Source organism: Podarcis muralis, chromosome Z (assembly GCF_964188315.1).
Source record: "Podarcis muralis chromosome Z, rPodMur119.hap1.1, whole genome shotgun sequence".
NCBI classification, from domain to species: Eukaryota; Metazoa; Chordata; class Lepidosauria; order Squamata; family Lacertidae; genus Podarcis; species Podarcis muralis.
Genome location: NC_135673.1, coordinates 5,119,263 through 5,136,692, shown reverse-complemented (window position 1 = coordinate 5,136,692; position 17,430 = coordinate 5,119,263). Strand labels below are relative to the sequence as shown.

General features: G+C 43.7%; 1 protein-coding gene across 1 annotated transcript in view; it reads right to left on the bottom strand.

Annotated features, from left to right (window-relative positions):
• The window catches only part of CDK5RAP2 (CDK5 regulatory subunit associated protein 2), a 138,807-nt gene that overhangs the window by 118,464 nt on the left and 2,913 nt on the right, over positions 1-17,430 (bottom strand). Inside the window, 5 exon segments of the mRNA XM_028715746.2 lie at positions 614-734; positions 2,255-2,331; positions 11,795-11,905; positions 14,787-14,854; positions 16,741-16,808. Coding sequence (XP_028571579.2) covers positions 614-734; positions 2,255-2,331; positions 11,795-11,905; positions 14,787-14,854; positions 16,741-16,808 — 445 coding nt within the window.

The following is a 17,430-nucleotide window of genomic DNA, read 5'->3' as shown; positions in this document are numbered from 1 at the left end:
ATCCCTCCCCTCCAACCTTTTCAACATTACTGTAAAGTGCAACGTGTGTGTGACTCAAATCAGGCATTCAGTAGCCTCGCCACCACTGGTGCTCTGCTTCCCCTGCATACCTGGCTGACTAATCATTGCAGTCAACAAGGGTGTCACCTCAGCTGCAGTAATTGCCAGCTGACCCTATATGCATATCGCAGTTCACCTTGGTCCATGAAGCCCTGGCCTCAGGGTTGGACCATAAGTCAGTCTGAGCAACCTGTCACCACAAGTAGCAGCAGCAGTCTTAGTGCCTTGTTCCACTTGCCTTCTTTGAAACGCACACCTGTACCCCTGACCTGCCTCTGGCACCTAAGAATGTTACTATGGCCTTGGCTCAGCCTCTTTAGACTTCAACCCAACCCCAACCCATCCCAAGGGAGGGAAGAGACAGTTACATGTCCATTGTTCATCCTACCTCAGAGAGAGACTGAATTACCTGAGTTTTTTCTTAGGAAAGTGAGGGCTTATTCTCAGATTATTACTGAAAGACAACAAGTGCTCTCCTACAAGATCCAGCAAAGTATAATAGCAGAAATCATAAAAACACCTGCACGTGCACTATGAAAACATATTGCCTTGCCTCCTCTAAGTGGCTTATCTTGCACTTCAAGCTTTCCTCCACTTGCTGGACTTCCTTATGAGCCTCTTCCTTCAGACGCTTGATTTCAGCATCACCTTGAGCCAAGCTTTCCACTGCTTTACTGCAAAGACAAAGCACAGATCCTTTTAGAAATTTATGAGAAGATTGTCACCAGACTTCGCTCACTTCCTAATAAATCAGAATCAGCATTACTATAATGTTATTACCAATATCTCAGCCTAACCTACATTGCAACATTTTGGTGAGGATGAAATAGGAAGGGAATTATGTACATGATCCTGGGCTTCTTGGAGGAAGTTTACTTAGTTATTTTAAAGCATTTTTAAACAGCTTATTTTTTTAAATCTCTAAGTGGTGTAAAATATAAAAACAAAACAATATTTAAAACAAAACAACAACATAAAACTTATAAAATAGAAATATAAAAACAAGCGGGTATTATTCAGGGGATTCAAAAGCTTAAATAAAGATCTGTCCCTCCACCAGAAGGTTTATTTCTTATATGTCTATCTGGATTCCTGGTCACCAATAGTGATTTGTTCAGGAAAAGACTGGCTCAAGGACAGAGATGACAAGATCCTATTGGCGAGAGAGGAAGATTTTTTGAATGTGGCACACAAGTTACTTACATGCAAAGGGATATACCAGCATATCAATGTTATTTCAAGAAACTTGATTCAACTGTTTGAACTGGCATTGCATAAAGAGAAAAAATGTACCTCTTTAATAAGAGTGACTTTCCCAGTACAAAAACCAAAAATACTAGCCCTAATCTAGTGTTGCCATATTTTAAAGAGCAAAAAAAAGAGGACGCATTTGCAGACTTTTAACTACAGATCGCTTTGATGACTCTCATTTTAAATACCCCTACCATATGTAGGCTATAGAAGCTGTGATATATTGCTGGCATCATTGTTCTTAACTTTCAACAAAATAATAATAATAATAATAATAATAATAATAATAATAATAATAATAATAAATATTGCTCCATCACTTGTCACATGAAAGTATTTGGGCTCATGTTCACATCTTTGTGAACATAAGCGTGCACAGAACAATTTATTAAACTGTTTAACATGTACATATGGACTCTTCTTAAGGGCAGGCAGATGTTAACTCTTGCCCTCCCAGACTCCTTCTCCATGATCTTCTAGCTGACCTTTTAGTTCAGCCACAAGAGAAGGGATTTATACAATATGTAGCTGGTTTAAGATGCTGTTCTGTTGTGATTCTGTGCTGCAGACCAGCTTAGCCAGGTGTCTTAGATCTCAGTCTAATGCATTAGGAAAATTTTCTTGGGTTACTGTAAACAAACAAAAATAAATGGACATTTTGCCAAATTTTAAAAATCCACCCAGACAGAAATTTTAATCCTGAAAAAGAGAACGTGTCTGGGAAAAAGAGAACATATGACAACCAGACCTGAAAAAGATGGCGTGTCTTGGAAAAAAGGGCATATGGCAACCCTGCAGGCTAATCAAAGACTCCATCTGGAATGCAGACTGCACAGGCTAATCTCTGAATAGAAACCTGGGAGAAAGCAACAACTGCTAAAAGAGCATGACACCTTCAAAGGAGGGCTACTAGCAAAGGATGAAAAATGAAGATGACACTTACGAAGCCTTGATGAGCAATTGCTCTCGCTCCTGCAGTTCTCGTTTCAAGCTTTCCAATTCAACTTTGAGTTCAATGTTCTGGTAGAACAAGAGAAGAAAAATAGTAGCCACCTCAGCTCAGGAAACTTAGAGTTACCTTCCCAGCATCTCACCCACCACAATATCCAATTTACATTAAGCGACTGGGGAATGAAACATTTACATGACCTTATACCTCAAAACAGTCAAACAAAAACAAAAACAGTGGATCCTCCAGATACAAATTCAATTTGTTCCGGGGGTCCGGGTGCACCCCAAAATTTCGTAAGAAGAGGCGCTGCTTCTGCGCACACGCACGGCGTGACAGAGCGCTTCCGTGCATGTGCACACGATGAAACCCCGAAGTGTACAGTTCCGGGTTTGCCGCATTCACAACCCGAAAGTTACATTACCCAAAGGTAACGTAACCCGAGGGTCCATTGTACTCATCTGTTTAAAACAAGGGCAGGGAAACCTTTCTCAGCCCAAGGGCCACATTCTAGACAATGTTCCGGGGGACAGATGCCAGTGTTTCATGGAGCCAGAGACAAAATCAGATAGAGCAGAAAATGCATATTTAACCTTTATACAGTGGTGCCTCGGGTTACATACGCTTCAGGTTACATACGCTTCAGGTTACAGACTCCGCTAACCCAGAAATAGTACCTCAGGTTAAGAACTTTGCTTCAGGGTGAGAACAGAAATCGTGCTCCGGCAGCACAGCAGCAGTGGGAGGCTCCATTAGCTAATGTGGTGCTTCAGCTTAAGAACAGTTTCAGGTTAAGAACAGACCTCCAGAACGAATTAAGTACTTAACCCGAGGTACTACTGTACAGTAAACTAGTTTTTACACATTTTTACCAGGCAAAAACACTCATGGGGAGCATGGAACAGAGTTGGTGAGTGGCATGGCCTGGGAAGAATAGATAGTCTGGAGTGTTTCAAAGGTCAGATAAAGAGGTCTAGAGGGCCACATTCAGTCTCCAGGTCTGAGATTCTCCATCCCTGGTTTAGGAGAGATGACCAAGTGCAAATTTAACACAATTACATCTAATTCTTCTAGAGTTACTGTAAATGTACTCTGATGCTGGAAATTTGGCTACAACCTGTGAAGAGCTACCAGGACACAAAGCAGCAACCCAGAGATGCCCCAGATTTGATCATCTTCGTAGGCAGAAAAGGGTTCTCATGTACTAGACGGACTCTGTCTATGCAAGCTGTCCTCAGCAGGCAGGGTATTAATAGTAATAGTAATGACTTGCTGTTCAGGCTAGGACTTTGTCTTGGCAATAACTATCTTTAATGGCACTGGGTTTGTTCTGCGTGCACAGTCCGGCATCAGTGGTCTCAAACTAGGCAACAGATATACAAATGCAAATATACAAATATCAACTGTGGGGAATAACTATTGTGTTCATGCCTTCTTGCAGACTTCCTGGTAGCGTCCAGTTGGCCCTGTGGGAAACAGGATCCAGGACTGGAAAGACCTTTGGCTTGGTCAAGGAGTGCTCTTCTTAAGATGGCAATTTCAACAATAAATTGCACAGAATAAGGTTCTCATAGATCTGTATACATCAAGAGTCATATAATAATGCAATTCATAAATTCCAAGGGGATACTAAAATACTCCCATAAAGAAAAGTCGGGGAGAGACTATGGAGAGCCAAGGACATATACAAATGTAAGAAGAGCCCTGCTGGATCAGACCAAAGGTCCAAAGGTCCATCTGGTCCAGCACCCTAGTCACTGTGGGGATGACTGTGGGGAGCCTATATGAAACACAAAAAAGCAACAGCCCTTCCCTTGTATACATACAGAGAAGTCTTAGACTGAAGATTTGAATTGATACAGTTCATTTAATTATACTTTACATTCAAACACTGTTCAAATATGTTCCAACATTGCAAAGAATTGTAATTTAAAACCATCTTGCTCCCCTGAGCCTCAGCAGTTGTGAGAGCTTAACCACAGTGAGAGCAATCCAAATCCATTCAAACCAATCTTCAGTATTTAGCTAAACTATCACCTCTGGTTGCTTAAGAATCCCACTAAGTAAATTAGGTTCAGAGGCAGCCAATATCAACAGCTGTTGCCTTACAAGCATTCATCCATTTATTCACAGACATTGCTGCCTTATCTACAGGTCTTCATCATTACTACTATTACATCTCCAGAATATATCTATCCCCTTGAACCTTATTTTCTAATACAAGGGTCACTCATTAAAGATTTCCCCTGACCCACTTCCAGTTATCGTAGAAGGATGACATGGCACATGTATAATGATACATCTCTCCATAGGCAATGTGGTAATTTGTAGCCCTGAACTCCTAACAGTTTCTCTGCTACAGGTACTAACATGGAGTAATGTCTGATAATGCAGAATGGTCATCAGGTTCATCAACTGATAATGCAGTTGAATGCAGAATGGTCATCAGGTTCCTGTACTTGAAAGGGCACACACCACGGGAGACATTAGATGAGATGAAAGGGGACTTATGGGGAGGATGCCCCATTGTATGACGTAGTCAAGAACTGGAATCATCAGTTCAAGTGTGGTTGGACTTTGGGGGAAATGGTTCCCAATCCTGGGCAACCAAAGTCTGCCATTGATTAAGACACCATCCGGCAAGTGGAGGCTGCCATTTTGGAGGATCGCCACATAACCATCCGGCAACTAGCTGAAGATGTCAAGATCAGTGTGGGCTCTGTAGAAAAAAATCATCCATGACCATTTGCACATGGGAAAGGCGTCCGCACAGTGGATTCACTGGCTGGTGATGCCTTCCCAGAAGCAGGAACGAGTCACATGCCCACGGGCCCTTTTGGCCATGTGTCACAAAAACCATGATGACTTCTTTGCCACACTAATTACTCAGGATGAAACATGGGTCCATCATTATGACCCAGAGACTAAATCTCAGACCAAACAATGGAAGCACTCTGCCTCAACAGGGGGCCGGTCCACTGTCCCCCAGACCTTGGGGGCGGCGGACTATATTTTGAAAAATATAAATACCCTGCATGCCGGTCCCACAGCTGCTTCCAGACCTGGAGGAGGAATGCACTCTGCATGTGCTCAGGAGCGCGTCTCGGCACTCAGCGTTGTTGACAAGCAGCAGCTGCTACAACGGCGCATCCCCGCTGAGCTCCCAGGTGGCGTGCACCATGCGCTGTGGCCCATTGTCTGAGGCCAGGTTGGTGGGCAGGCCGCACATGCAGAACGCTAGGCAGGCAGCGCACAGCTCACACTCCGCTGAGTGCGCCAGAAGCAGAACCAAGCCAGGCGCAGGGCCAACAAACATGCCAAGCTCCGGCTGAAGCCCCCCGATGGGCCCATGGACAGAGAGGCCAGTGGGCAGGAGGCAGGTCTGGTCCTACCCTTGCCCTAGTACACATACCAACAGTCTGAGCCTTCCCCACTCGCCATCTGGCCCAGCATCCACACCCACAGCCACTTGTAGCTAAAGGGCTCTCTGCTCCAGAAGGAAACGAGCAGAAAAAGGAAAGGCTCTCCCAAGGAGCAGAAGAGGCCACCCCCAAAGGAGCTGAAAAATTGTACCTCCCACTCAGAAGATGGTGGGAGCTGTGTGGGACTAAAAAACTGTGTGTGTGTGTATCTGATAAATTATATTTTGATTAATCATAGGTAGAAATAGGGGGAAATCACAGGGACACAACATCATATGGACACAAAATCATAGGACTAACACAGAAATCATAGCTTGTTGTTGTTTAGTCGTTTAGTCGCGTCCGACTCTTCGTGACCCCATGGACCAGAGCACGCCAGGCACCTCTGTCCTCCACTACTTCCCGCAGTTTGGTCAGACTCATGCTGGTAACCTCGAAAACACTATCCAACCATCTCGTCCTCTGTCGCCCCCTTCTCCTTGTGCCCTCCATCTTTCCCAGCATCAGTGTCTTCTCCAGGGAGTCTTCTCTTCTCATGAGGTGGCCAAAGTACTGGAGCCTCAGCTTCACGATCTGTCCTTCCAGTGAGCACTCAGGGCTGATTTCCTTAAGAATGGATGCGTTTGATCTTCTTGCAGTCCATGGGACTCTCAAGAGTCTTCTCCAGCACCATAATTCAAAAGCATCAATTCTTCGGCGATCAGCCTTCTTTATGGTCCAGCTCTCACTTCCATACATCACTACTGGGAAAACCATGGCTTTAACTATACGGACCTTTGTTGGCAAGGTGACGTCTCTACTTCTCAAGATGCTGTCTAGGCCTGTCATTGCCCTTCTCCCAAGAAGCAGGCGTCTTTTAATTTCGTGGCTGCTGTCACCATCTGCAGTGATCATGGAGCCCAAGAAAGTAAAATCTCTCACTGCCTCCATTTCTTCCCCTTCTATTTGCCAGGAGGTGATGGGACCAGTGGCCATGATCTTCGTTTTTTTGATGTTGAGCTTCAGACCATATTTTGCGCTCTCCTCTTTCACCCTCATTAAAAGGTTTTTTAATTCCTCCTCACTTTCTGCCATCAAGGTTGTGTCATCTGCATATCTGAGGTTGTTGATATTTCTTCCGGCAATCTTAATTCCAGCTTGGGATTCATCCAGCCCAGCCTTTCGCATGATGTATTCTGCATATAAATTAAATAAGCAGGGAGACAAAATACAGCCTTGTCGTACTCCTTTCCCAATTTTGAACCAATCAGTTGTTCCATATCCAGTTCTAACTGTAGCTTCTTGTCCCACATAGAGATTTCTCAGGAGACAGATGAGGTGATCAGGCACTCCCATTTCTTTAAGAACTTGCCATAGTTTGCTGTGGTCGACACAGTCAAAGGCTTTTGCATAGTCAATGAAGCAGAAGTAGATGTCTTTCTGGAACTCTCTAGCTTTCTCCATAATCCAGCGCATGTTTGCAATTTGGTCTCTGGTTCCTCTGCCTCTTCGAAATCCAGCTTGCACTTCTGGGAGTTCTCGATCCACATACTGCTTGAGCCTTCCTTGTAGAATTTTAAGCATAACCTTGCTAGCGTGTGAGATGAGTGCAATTGTGCGGTAGTTGGAGCATTCTTTGACACTGCCCTTCTTTGGGATTGGGATGTAGACTGATCTTCTCCAATCTTCTGGCCACTGCTGAGTTTTCCAAATTTGCTGGCATATTGAGTGTAGCACCTTAACAGCATCATCTTTTAAAATTTTAAATAGTTCAGCTGGAATACCATCACTTCCACTGGCCTTGTTATTTGCAGTGCTTTCTAAGGCCCATTTGACTTCACTCTCCAGGATGTCTGGCTCAAGGTCAGCAACCACACTACCTGGGGTGTACGAGACATCCATATCTTTCTGGTATAATTCTTCTGTGTATTCTTGCCACCTCTTCTTGATGTCTTCTGCTTCTGTTAGGTCCTTACCACTTTTGTCCTTTATTATGGTAATCTTTGTACGAAATGTTCCTTTCATATCTCATAGCTAAGAACAGTTAAAAATGCTAAACCTAAGCAGAAGTGAAGCCTAGCGTGTAGAGCAGGGTCAGCAAACTACAGTCCATGGGCCGGATCAAGCCTGCGAGGGTCATTAACCCGGCCTGGCCACTGTCTGAGCTCCCTGGAAAAAAAGACAAAAAAGAGGGAAGCCGCGACACGTTCTCGCACGAAGTCCTCCTTCAGGAGGTGCAGGAGGAGGAAAGGGAGGAGGCAGAGGTGCCGCTGGAGGGAAAAGAGGCACCATCCAGGGTGGGGGAGGGGGCAAGAGATTTACAGGGGGAGGGTGGGGTGAGCAGGCAGGAGCTCTCCCCGCTGACTGTGCGGCAGCGATCTGGCCTCTGCTGCCGGCAGGAGGGCCCCCCATCCCACCCCCGAAGCGCGGAGGAGGTCTGGCTGCAGGAGGCCCAGCAGGCCACAACGCAGCACCAAACCCAGGAGAGGACCCCCTACCCAAACAATGACTATCATCAGTGCAGGTAAGAAAAAATAATAATTTTAAATTTTATCATCTACAATACTGTCTGGCCTACCTGGTGCTCTTGCATGGAATGTGTCCTTTTAAAATGCATCTGTGGGTTATTTGTGGAGCCTGCCTGGTGTGCATAGGAATTTGTTCATTCCCCCCCCCCAAAAAAAAATATAGTCCAGTGCCCCACAAGGTCTGAGGGACAGTGGACCGGCCCCCTGCTGAAAAGGTTTGCCGACCCCTGATGTAGAGAATGCTTGACCAGATTTTTAAACATAGAACTGATAACTCATGTATTCTGAAGCAAATATGCTTAGGAACCTCGTTGGAGAGTATGCCCTGCCTTCTCATGTGTTCTCTGTTCTCATTTTAGTAAAGAGTTAGAAACACAGGAAGCTGCCTTATACCAAGTCAGACCAATGGTCCACACTCACTGGCAGCAGCTCTCCAGGGTTTCAGGCAGGAGACATTCCCAGCTGAGGAATGTTGGTGATTGGACCTGGGACCTTCTGCATGCAAAGTGAGTCCTTGATCACTGAGCTACGGTGATACAGGTTTCAACATTAATATGCTTAGTTGGTTACAAACCACCATTTATTACTTATTTGTTGTAAGCCACCAAGACAACTATGCTATGGGGTGGCATGCAAAGGCCACAAATAAATCAATTTTAAAACTGAAGCTTCTTCTTGCATGCTGCCTGCCCATAGTGACGAAGAAATGTTTACAGTTCACCAGCAAACCAGAATCAGAACCATGGTTTGAGATGCATTCTGAAAAACATGACTTGTACTCCATTGTTACAAGTAATGCTCCACCTACATAGGCTGCTGCATTAGTTTTGGATGCTGGGGCGGAGAGGATGGAAGATAAAAGCAGACAAGCAGCTCAAAATTATGTATTGGCCATTCCTTGTCTGGAAGCTCAAACCATGATTTGGGTTCTGATCTATGGTTAGCACAAACCAAGGTTTGATATGATATCTGAATTATGCCAGGCAAAATATCCACAAAATGAACAGTAGTTTTAAACGAGGCATTAGCAGCTGCAAAAATGGCACTCACTACAGGGAATCAGCAGCTGGATTTTTTTGTTAAATAGGATATTATCTCTAGCTTTCATTTGATCATTTCTCTGTATGGCCTTACAGAACAAAGAAGCAAAAGAAAATGCAAGCAAGAGAAGTAGACAGTTTATATTAACATGGATCATCTTTCTGCTGCAGTTTGATGTGCAAGGATTATAATGTAATTTCTGAAAGCCTTTGTTTTACTGATAAAAGTGTCAGACCGAACAAGCAATTTAAATTAAGTAGGAAGGAAGCTCTTTGATTAGAACTCCTAGTAATGAAATTGTTTTATTTTAGTACTGAAACAGCATCGTTTAAGAAGTAATCCTACACATCATACAAAGGTCATTCAAAACCCCTTATTACCGTACATCTCATAGCTGAAATATAACAAAGGCATACTAACACCCGGGAATTTATGTTTAAGCAAATCCAGAACTAGAATGAGAATAACTGGCTTGCAAAAATAAAAGAACACACAGAGTGCAGTCCTGCACCTCTTTACTCAGAAATCCTGCTGTATGCAGAGGGGACTTATCCCCAAGTAAATGTATCAAGAATTGCAGCCACGCTGTACAGGGGCTGAAGTAACCCAGCCACAACATGAGTGGCCATGGAGAATGGCTTTATTGAATCTGGCCATCAGAGAGTAGAAGTGGGACTGTGTTCCACCAAGACCCCTAGATCCTTTCCACATGTACAGCGGTACCTTGATTTTGGAACAGCTTAGTTCCCAAACAACTTGAACCTCGAATGTTGCAAACCCGGAAGTCAGTGTTCCAGTTTGCAAACTTTTCTTTGAAAGCTGAACGTGCTCTGATTTGAGTCCTGAGTTTCCGTTTTTACTGTTGCGCTGCTAATTTGCGTCCGCCCATTGCAATTGAAATCTTCTGTTTCCATTTTTACTGTTGTGCTGCTAATTTGTGTCCCCCCATTGCAATTCAAGTCTTCCATTTCCGATTGCAGTGTTCTGAGGTGATATTTGGAGCTTATATTTGGTGCTTTTGTTTTTGCTATTTATTTTGCGTTTTTGTTTTTTTGTTTTGAGGCTTTTTCGGTTAATTTGTTTTTGTGACTGTGTGGAACCCAGTTCAGCTACTGACTGATTGTGTGACTGAGGAAATGGATAAAAGCCCCCCATCCAAACAATGACTATCATCAGTGCAGATAAGAAAAGAATTTATTTATTTTATCATCTATGGTACTGTTTTATTTTAGAGTACAGTACATTGATTATTGCTTTCATTTTATGGCTCAATGGTCTCGTTAGATCAGGGGTCGGCAAGGCTTACTGGCCATGGGCCAGATAACTCCCACGGAGATTGTCCGTGGGCCGGACCAGCACAGCGTGATGACGGAAATCACGTCTGCGCATGTCCGCACCGCCAGAAATCGCTTGTGCGCATGCCCAGATGCCAAAAATTGCACCTGCACAGAAATGATTTCCGGTATCTAGGCATCCGCAGAAGCGATTTCCAGTATCTGCATGTGCACAGAGGCAATTTCCGGCGCCACTTAGTGAGTCCCCGCGTTGCACCGGTTTAGCGCCGCACACCGAGGACTCACCTAGTGGGCAGCTTGGTTTGGGGGCGGCTCGGGGGCCGGTAAAACAGTCTTTGTGGGCCGCATCCAGCCCATGGGCCACACGTTGCCGACCCCTGTGTTAGACAGTAAAATTCATTTTAAATTGCTGTTTTAGGGCTTGTTCTTAAAAGTCTGGAACGGATTAATCCATTTGCATTACTTTCTATGGAAAGCACACCTTGGTTTTGGAACAGACTTCCAGAACTGATTAAGTTTGAGAACAAAAACTGGCAATTACAGTAAGGTTTCCTTCCCTTCCAGATGGTCAGCATCACTCAGCCACCCAGAGTGCTGGGGTAACCCAGTCAGATTGGCTGCATATAAATAATAAAGTGTTGTTGTTCTTGTTCTTGTTCTTGTTGTTGTTAGTCAATCAGTGCTGACTCTTCCTCCAGGAGGACTTAAGCCTTTCCTGTATGCTCTACTCCTCTGCTGACCAAGAACCATGATTGAGGGGAACAAGACACTGAGGGCCTTATCAGTGGCTGCACCCAAATTATGGAACACCTGGGTAGTGCTTTTGCACTAGAAGGGTAGGATACAAATGTTTTGATATAAGTTTACTGCTCTAGTGAAAGGCTATGACAAACCTACAGCAACAGCATCAGTAAAACAATACCGATCCATATTATGAGCCAACATCCATGAGGTAAGAAAGAGGCTACCAGACACACCAACAAAGCAAACCCAACGTGATTTCAAATTAAACCTTTGAATCACCACAACTATTTAGTTATTTTATCACTCCTTTTTCCTGATTTCTTTTTGCAGATCTTTTTTAACAGCTAAGCCAACTGAGTTTAAAACTATTCAAAATAAAAAAAAATTAAAATAGACTGCAGGATTCAAGGACAGTCTTACTCATCACCATCTTCAACCAGAAAGCCTACCACTGCTTTAATGAATGAATAAATAAATTATATCTCATTTGCAGAAGCAAGTTATAAGAGATTTAAAAATACCTACAATTCGGTAGATGTCTTCATTGGGACCATCAAATTTCTGCTGCATGCGCTCTTCCAGGTAATATATGCGCAGTTTCAGGTTGAAATTCTCTTTTCGCAGCTCAATTATTTGCTATAACAAAAGAGAAATACCATGTGACATACATACTGTACCAATCCAGCAATATCATGTGAACAGGATGGAAACAAATGCTCTCATCAAGTTTATCCTGGAATATGTAACAGTGCTAGGGAAAAACTTTAAAAATGTTGAGAAAGTTCTGTGTTTTCCAAGACTACCTGTATAGCAGAAGTGAAAAAGACAGTCAGCCTACAGGCTACATTGCCTCCTAGGCAGCCTCCTGAGGGAAACATGCTAGTGGTGGGCAGAGCAACAAATATTAATTTTACCTTTGTTCTGCGGGCAAATTTCTATAGTTACTCATACACTTCTCTGTCTTGCATTCAGGCAAGTAACAGGCAGCGCCAGTGATGAGTGTTGCCTGGGGAGAGGGAGCATGCTGAGATGGGAGTATGGCCTGGGAAGAGTCCCAAGGGCCTCAGAGAGAGAGACCTAGAGGGCCTCATTTGGCCCCTGAGCTTGAGGTCCCCACACCTGCTAAAGAGGGTGGACCAGAAACAATGTCACACAACCGTACTAAAAACAGTGTAACTGAAAAGATTTGGGGATCTCACCAATTCAGCTGCTACACAAAAATAACTTTGAGAGGTTTCTTTGGAGATTCATCAATGAATTCTGTATCATTATGAGCACACAAAAACTTAATTCATCATTAGCTCATGCACACACACACACACACACACACACACAAAACTCATTGTAACATGCGCCTCTCAAACAAGCAACTTCCTGCAACCAACACTGTGCTCCTACAGACATTTATTTGCCCCAAACAGAAACACCTACAATTAGTGCTATTTTTCTAAAAAAAGAGGTGCTGGAACTTACCATAAACATCTCCCTTGTTCTCTTATAATGGCAATGGTGCCCATCTGAGAGGTGCTGGAACTAAGTTCCTGTGAGTTCCCCCTGAAAAAGCCCTGCCTACAATGCAAACGCTTACACAAATATGTGTGAGAGAACTAAAAAGTTGAGAATTTTTGGGCACATTGCCCAAGCAGTCTCACATATGAAAGAGAAGCTGATACTGCTTCCTGTGTGTTGAATTTGAGAGCAAGAGGTGTTTTTCAAAGGTTCCCATTGGAGTAGAATGCCCACAAGCTTCTGGACATCTGCCATCACATAGATCCCTGTGCTGTCGGTCTCATTTTCAATGCTTTGTTTAAACCTACAGCAAGAGTCCCATCCAAACAGCAGGAGAAGCTCCTGCTGTTTCTTACCTTTCACCCTGCACAAATGGGAGAGCGCTCTGATTCTTCTCCTCAAAGTCCCCTGTTCATGCCAATGGGATGTGGGAGAGGGGATTGGTGATACTCATAAATAATGGTTAGCTACTAAGTCGACTGATATTATATTCCTTAAAAAATGTTGTTGAGAAAGAACAAATTGGACTTGTGACTAAACACTGCAGTGTGGACTGTTCCTATTCCGGATTCCAGCCAGCATGCCTTCTTACAGCATGCACCATTTCATTTCCCCCTCCCCTTCTGGTTTTCTACCTGCTCTCCCCAAGAGGTAGTCAGAATTCTGTGGCAACCACATAGCATGCTTGCAGGGTTCCTTGAGTTTTCTTTTTCTACCTATGCAAATTTCAGTGTTCCCAAAAGCCTACTTATGTGCATGGATGACACTGCTTTGACTGCATTAATGGATCCATACTTGGAAAGTGGCACACAGAACAGTGTTTGTGGTAGGAAACTGACAGAACCATTTTAGCCCAGAACAGACCATTCTCAGTGGGACGGGAGAGACAGGGGACAGGTAAATAATATATCTTCCTCTGAAGATTTTAAACACCAACTGCTTGCAGAAAAAAGGCAAACACAGTACCCTTAGGACAGTCTGCTGTCCCAGTGTCCTTCATTGCTTGAGACTTAACACCCAGTGAAGGAGGGTAAAATGTCAGAAAGGGAGGGAAAAGAAAAATCTTTAATTTTTTCAAAAGAACAAGTTTCAAACATACATCCAAATAAAGCAATTGCCCCGTATCCCTGCTGTCTGCCAGATGCTTTCTAAATGGAGAAATCTAATATGTTACTAATAAAATATTGATGTCCATGCTTCTGTATAATGAAAGGCTTAGAGTAGGTATAGAAGCTACAAGCAATCTTGCTTAACACACACACACACACCCCAAATTCAAATGGGGCTTGGTGTGCAAACCAAACCCCAGGAGCTGCTCAGTGCAGCTTAACAAAGTAAAAGAGCTTCCACCACATTTGCAGGCCTCCTGCACAGGGCAGAAGGGCAAACAAATCACCACACAAACCTGAATGCTGCCACAGCAACAAAGGATCCTGGGCTTGGTCAGAAGGTCCCGTATTGGGGCTCTCCGCTGGTGGTACATATGCCTCTGGTTGCACTTCCTCAGTGGAGGACAAGCAGATCTGGGTTTAGACAAATCCAACCACCACCACTCAGCCCAGCAAGGGGTAACTTCCGTATAAGATTGACAGGAAAGTGATAGTAATCCTTGTAAGACCTTGCTTATACGCTGAACTCAATGCAACCCTGAAGTAAACTCAGTTGTAAATTTTCAAAACCAGTAGATACTCTTAATTACCCAGAAACAATTCTGCCCATAGAAATATGCACCTAAAACTTTCCATACTTATTTATTTGTGAAATATCTACAAATACAACCTGTATTTTCCCAGTACTGAAACTACTTTTGTAGATCAACTTAATATGTATGCAAGAGCACAGCAGAAGCTGCATGTGTAATATAGGGGAAGAATGGAGGACGTTAGGTTATTGCTTAGTCCATTAACAGCACATTTGTAAATCCCCTTTTCCTCTGTATATTCTGAACAAGAAATGGTCTGCTTCAACCTACAACACTTCACTGGGTGGCCAAAAGTCATTCACTCACATTTTCAAAGTCCTTCATGGTCCGTGCTCTAGTTGGTGACACTGTGTCTTCTGCCACATCTGGTAATGCTACAAGTTTCAAAAGACAAAGTTTATTCAGGTTCCAGTAAATTTAACTTTTCAGCACTGTGCATACATCACCTTCAGTTAAGAAAGAAGAGAAACTAAAAAAGAAGTAGGTAGTCAGAGAGAGGATGGCAGCAACTTCAAATTCCAGCATTTGTAAGGGCTTTATTCTTTTAACAAGCCAACCAAGATCTGAAAAGCTACTTCAGGTGCTTAGGCATACACAGAAAGCTTTAGTGACTATTTTTCTTTACTTTGTAACATCACAAAACTATTTCTGAAACACCTTCATTGCCCAAATTGAAAAGGCAGTTTGCTATGCAGGATGGAGACAGGGTGATATTTGAGAAACAAAACACAAATTTCCCTTGGGCTGACAGAAATACTTGTGTGGTTTCTCAATTCCCTTGCCAGAATTATTCACCTGGGTTATGCAGCAAGCTACAAAGTGAATAAACTATAAATCCTGCAGCTGCACAACAGTAATACAGAAGTTGCACTCATCTCTCAACAGCTCCTACATGGTTACCTGAGATTAGCCTTAACAAGATATTACACAGAACAGGGGTTGGGAGTGTATTATGACCATATTCTCTCATGGACAACATTACAAATGGTGTGGGTGTCATGTGTCTATGGTGGGCACAGCCAGAAGCAAAAGTAGACAAAACAAGTGTGACTCTATTTTTTCTTTAAGAAGACACATTCTAGCAACACAAAAGCCAGAGGTTCCTATAGCAAACACACTGCTATCCCACACCCCATCTCCCTCTATCCAGTAAAGCAAGAAGCATTACCACCACTGAAGAACATGTTCCATCCTAGCAAAAACACTAAAAGAGTGCAGAACAGGGCTGTTGAGGGTCACAAAAGTCAGACAGGGAGGCCTGGAGGGCTATATTTGGCATGGAGTGAAGTACTAGACCAGTGTTCCCCAAAGTGGGCAATACCTCCCCCTGAGAGGTGCTGGAACAATCCAGGGGACAGTAGTGGTCTTGGGTGCAATTGGGGGGCATTGAATAAGGGGGTGGTGGAAGCAGAAAGAGAGGGGAGGAAATTGAAAACTGTACATGCTTCATCTGTTTTCTAATAGTGCTTACTGCCAGGTCAGGTGCCGTTGCGAGATGGTGACAACACCTCCCCTGGCAGTCATGTTGGAGGCAAGAGGTTTGCCAGGTTCGGGTGAACCCTTTTTGGCTTCACCCAGGCCTGAGAAGGTAGATCACAGCTGGCATGCCTATTTGCCTGCATCTTCCTGTTTGTTCAGCTAAAGAAGGTAGATTTTCGGGGGGGGGGGGGATTGCTGAGTAATTGTTTTTCTGAAATTCTTTTCCCCTGAAAGGGGGTAAAAGGTAAATGTAAAGAGACCCCTGACCGTTAGGTCCAGTCGTGGCCGACTCTGGGGTTGCGGCGCTCATCTCGCTTTACTGGCCGAGGGAGCCGGCGTACAGCTTCCGGGTCATGTGGCCAGCATGATTAAGCCGCTTCTGGTGAACCGGAGCAGTGCACGGAAACGCCATCTACCTTCCCGCCGGAGTGGTACCTATTTATCTACTTGCACTTTGACATGCTTTTGAACTGCTAGGTTGGCAGGAGCAGGGACCGAGAAACGGAAGCTCACCCTGTCGCGGGGATTCGAACCGCCGACCTTCTGATCGGCAAATCCTAGGCTCTGTGGTTTAACCCACAGAGCCACCCGCGTCCCCTAAAAAGGGGACAGTAGGCCAAAAATGTCTGGGAACCTCAGCAATTGCATAGAAGAAGGAACTGAAATGCACCAAAGTCTACATTTGAAATTTCTTTCCCATCCCAAGTTTTGCTTTCTGTACAAACAGACCTAATCAATGAATTAAAAAAAGAGAAGGTAAGTGGCATTCCTATAGCTTTACCTCCATCACCTCCCAGACGAATTCGGACTTCATCTCCCGATACATCAAGAAATTTGGCCATATTCACACTAGGAAGAAGCAGGAGAATTCACTTGTGGAAAGCTTTTAGAAGTCAGATTCATCAATGCAATATCTCTCACATGTACATTTCCCAAATTTAGTTGGGATCACTCAAAATCATACATAAAACAGGAACACAATTTTGTTTTGTAGCCAGAAATGTGGGGCAGAATATTTCCCCAGTGTTTTATTTTTTCACAGAAAATTTTGTTCTCAAAGTTCACTTGTAATAGTGGAACATACCAAATGCAAATATAATATTTGGGAAGCTTGGCAGTTTGAAAATTTTCATCTTTCTTTACTTAAATACAAGCAAAATAAGCATGCTAAATTAGAACACTCTCTAGGGCACCAGAAATTTCCCCAGTGCAAATACAAAGTGCATAGGAAAAAAATTCAGAAAACTCACACCACTGCTTCTGCAAAGCAAGACTTGAGACAGGAAATCTCAACTTGATTGCAAGAAGGTGCTTTTGAGTCACACAAAAAAAGCAGCTGGCACCCAGTTAGTTTGAACACTGTTCACAACTTATTTTGGAGTACAGCACCAAGTTTTTGTGAGAGTACCTTTCCAGTTCCAAATGATATTATTGGCAACCTGCTTAAGAATACTGTGCACCAAAAGGAAGC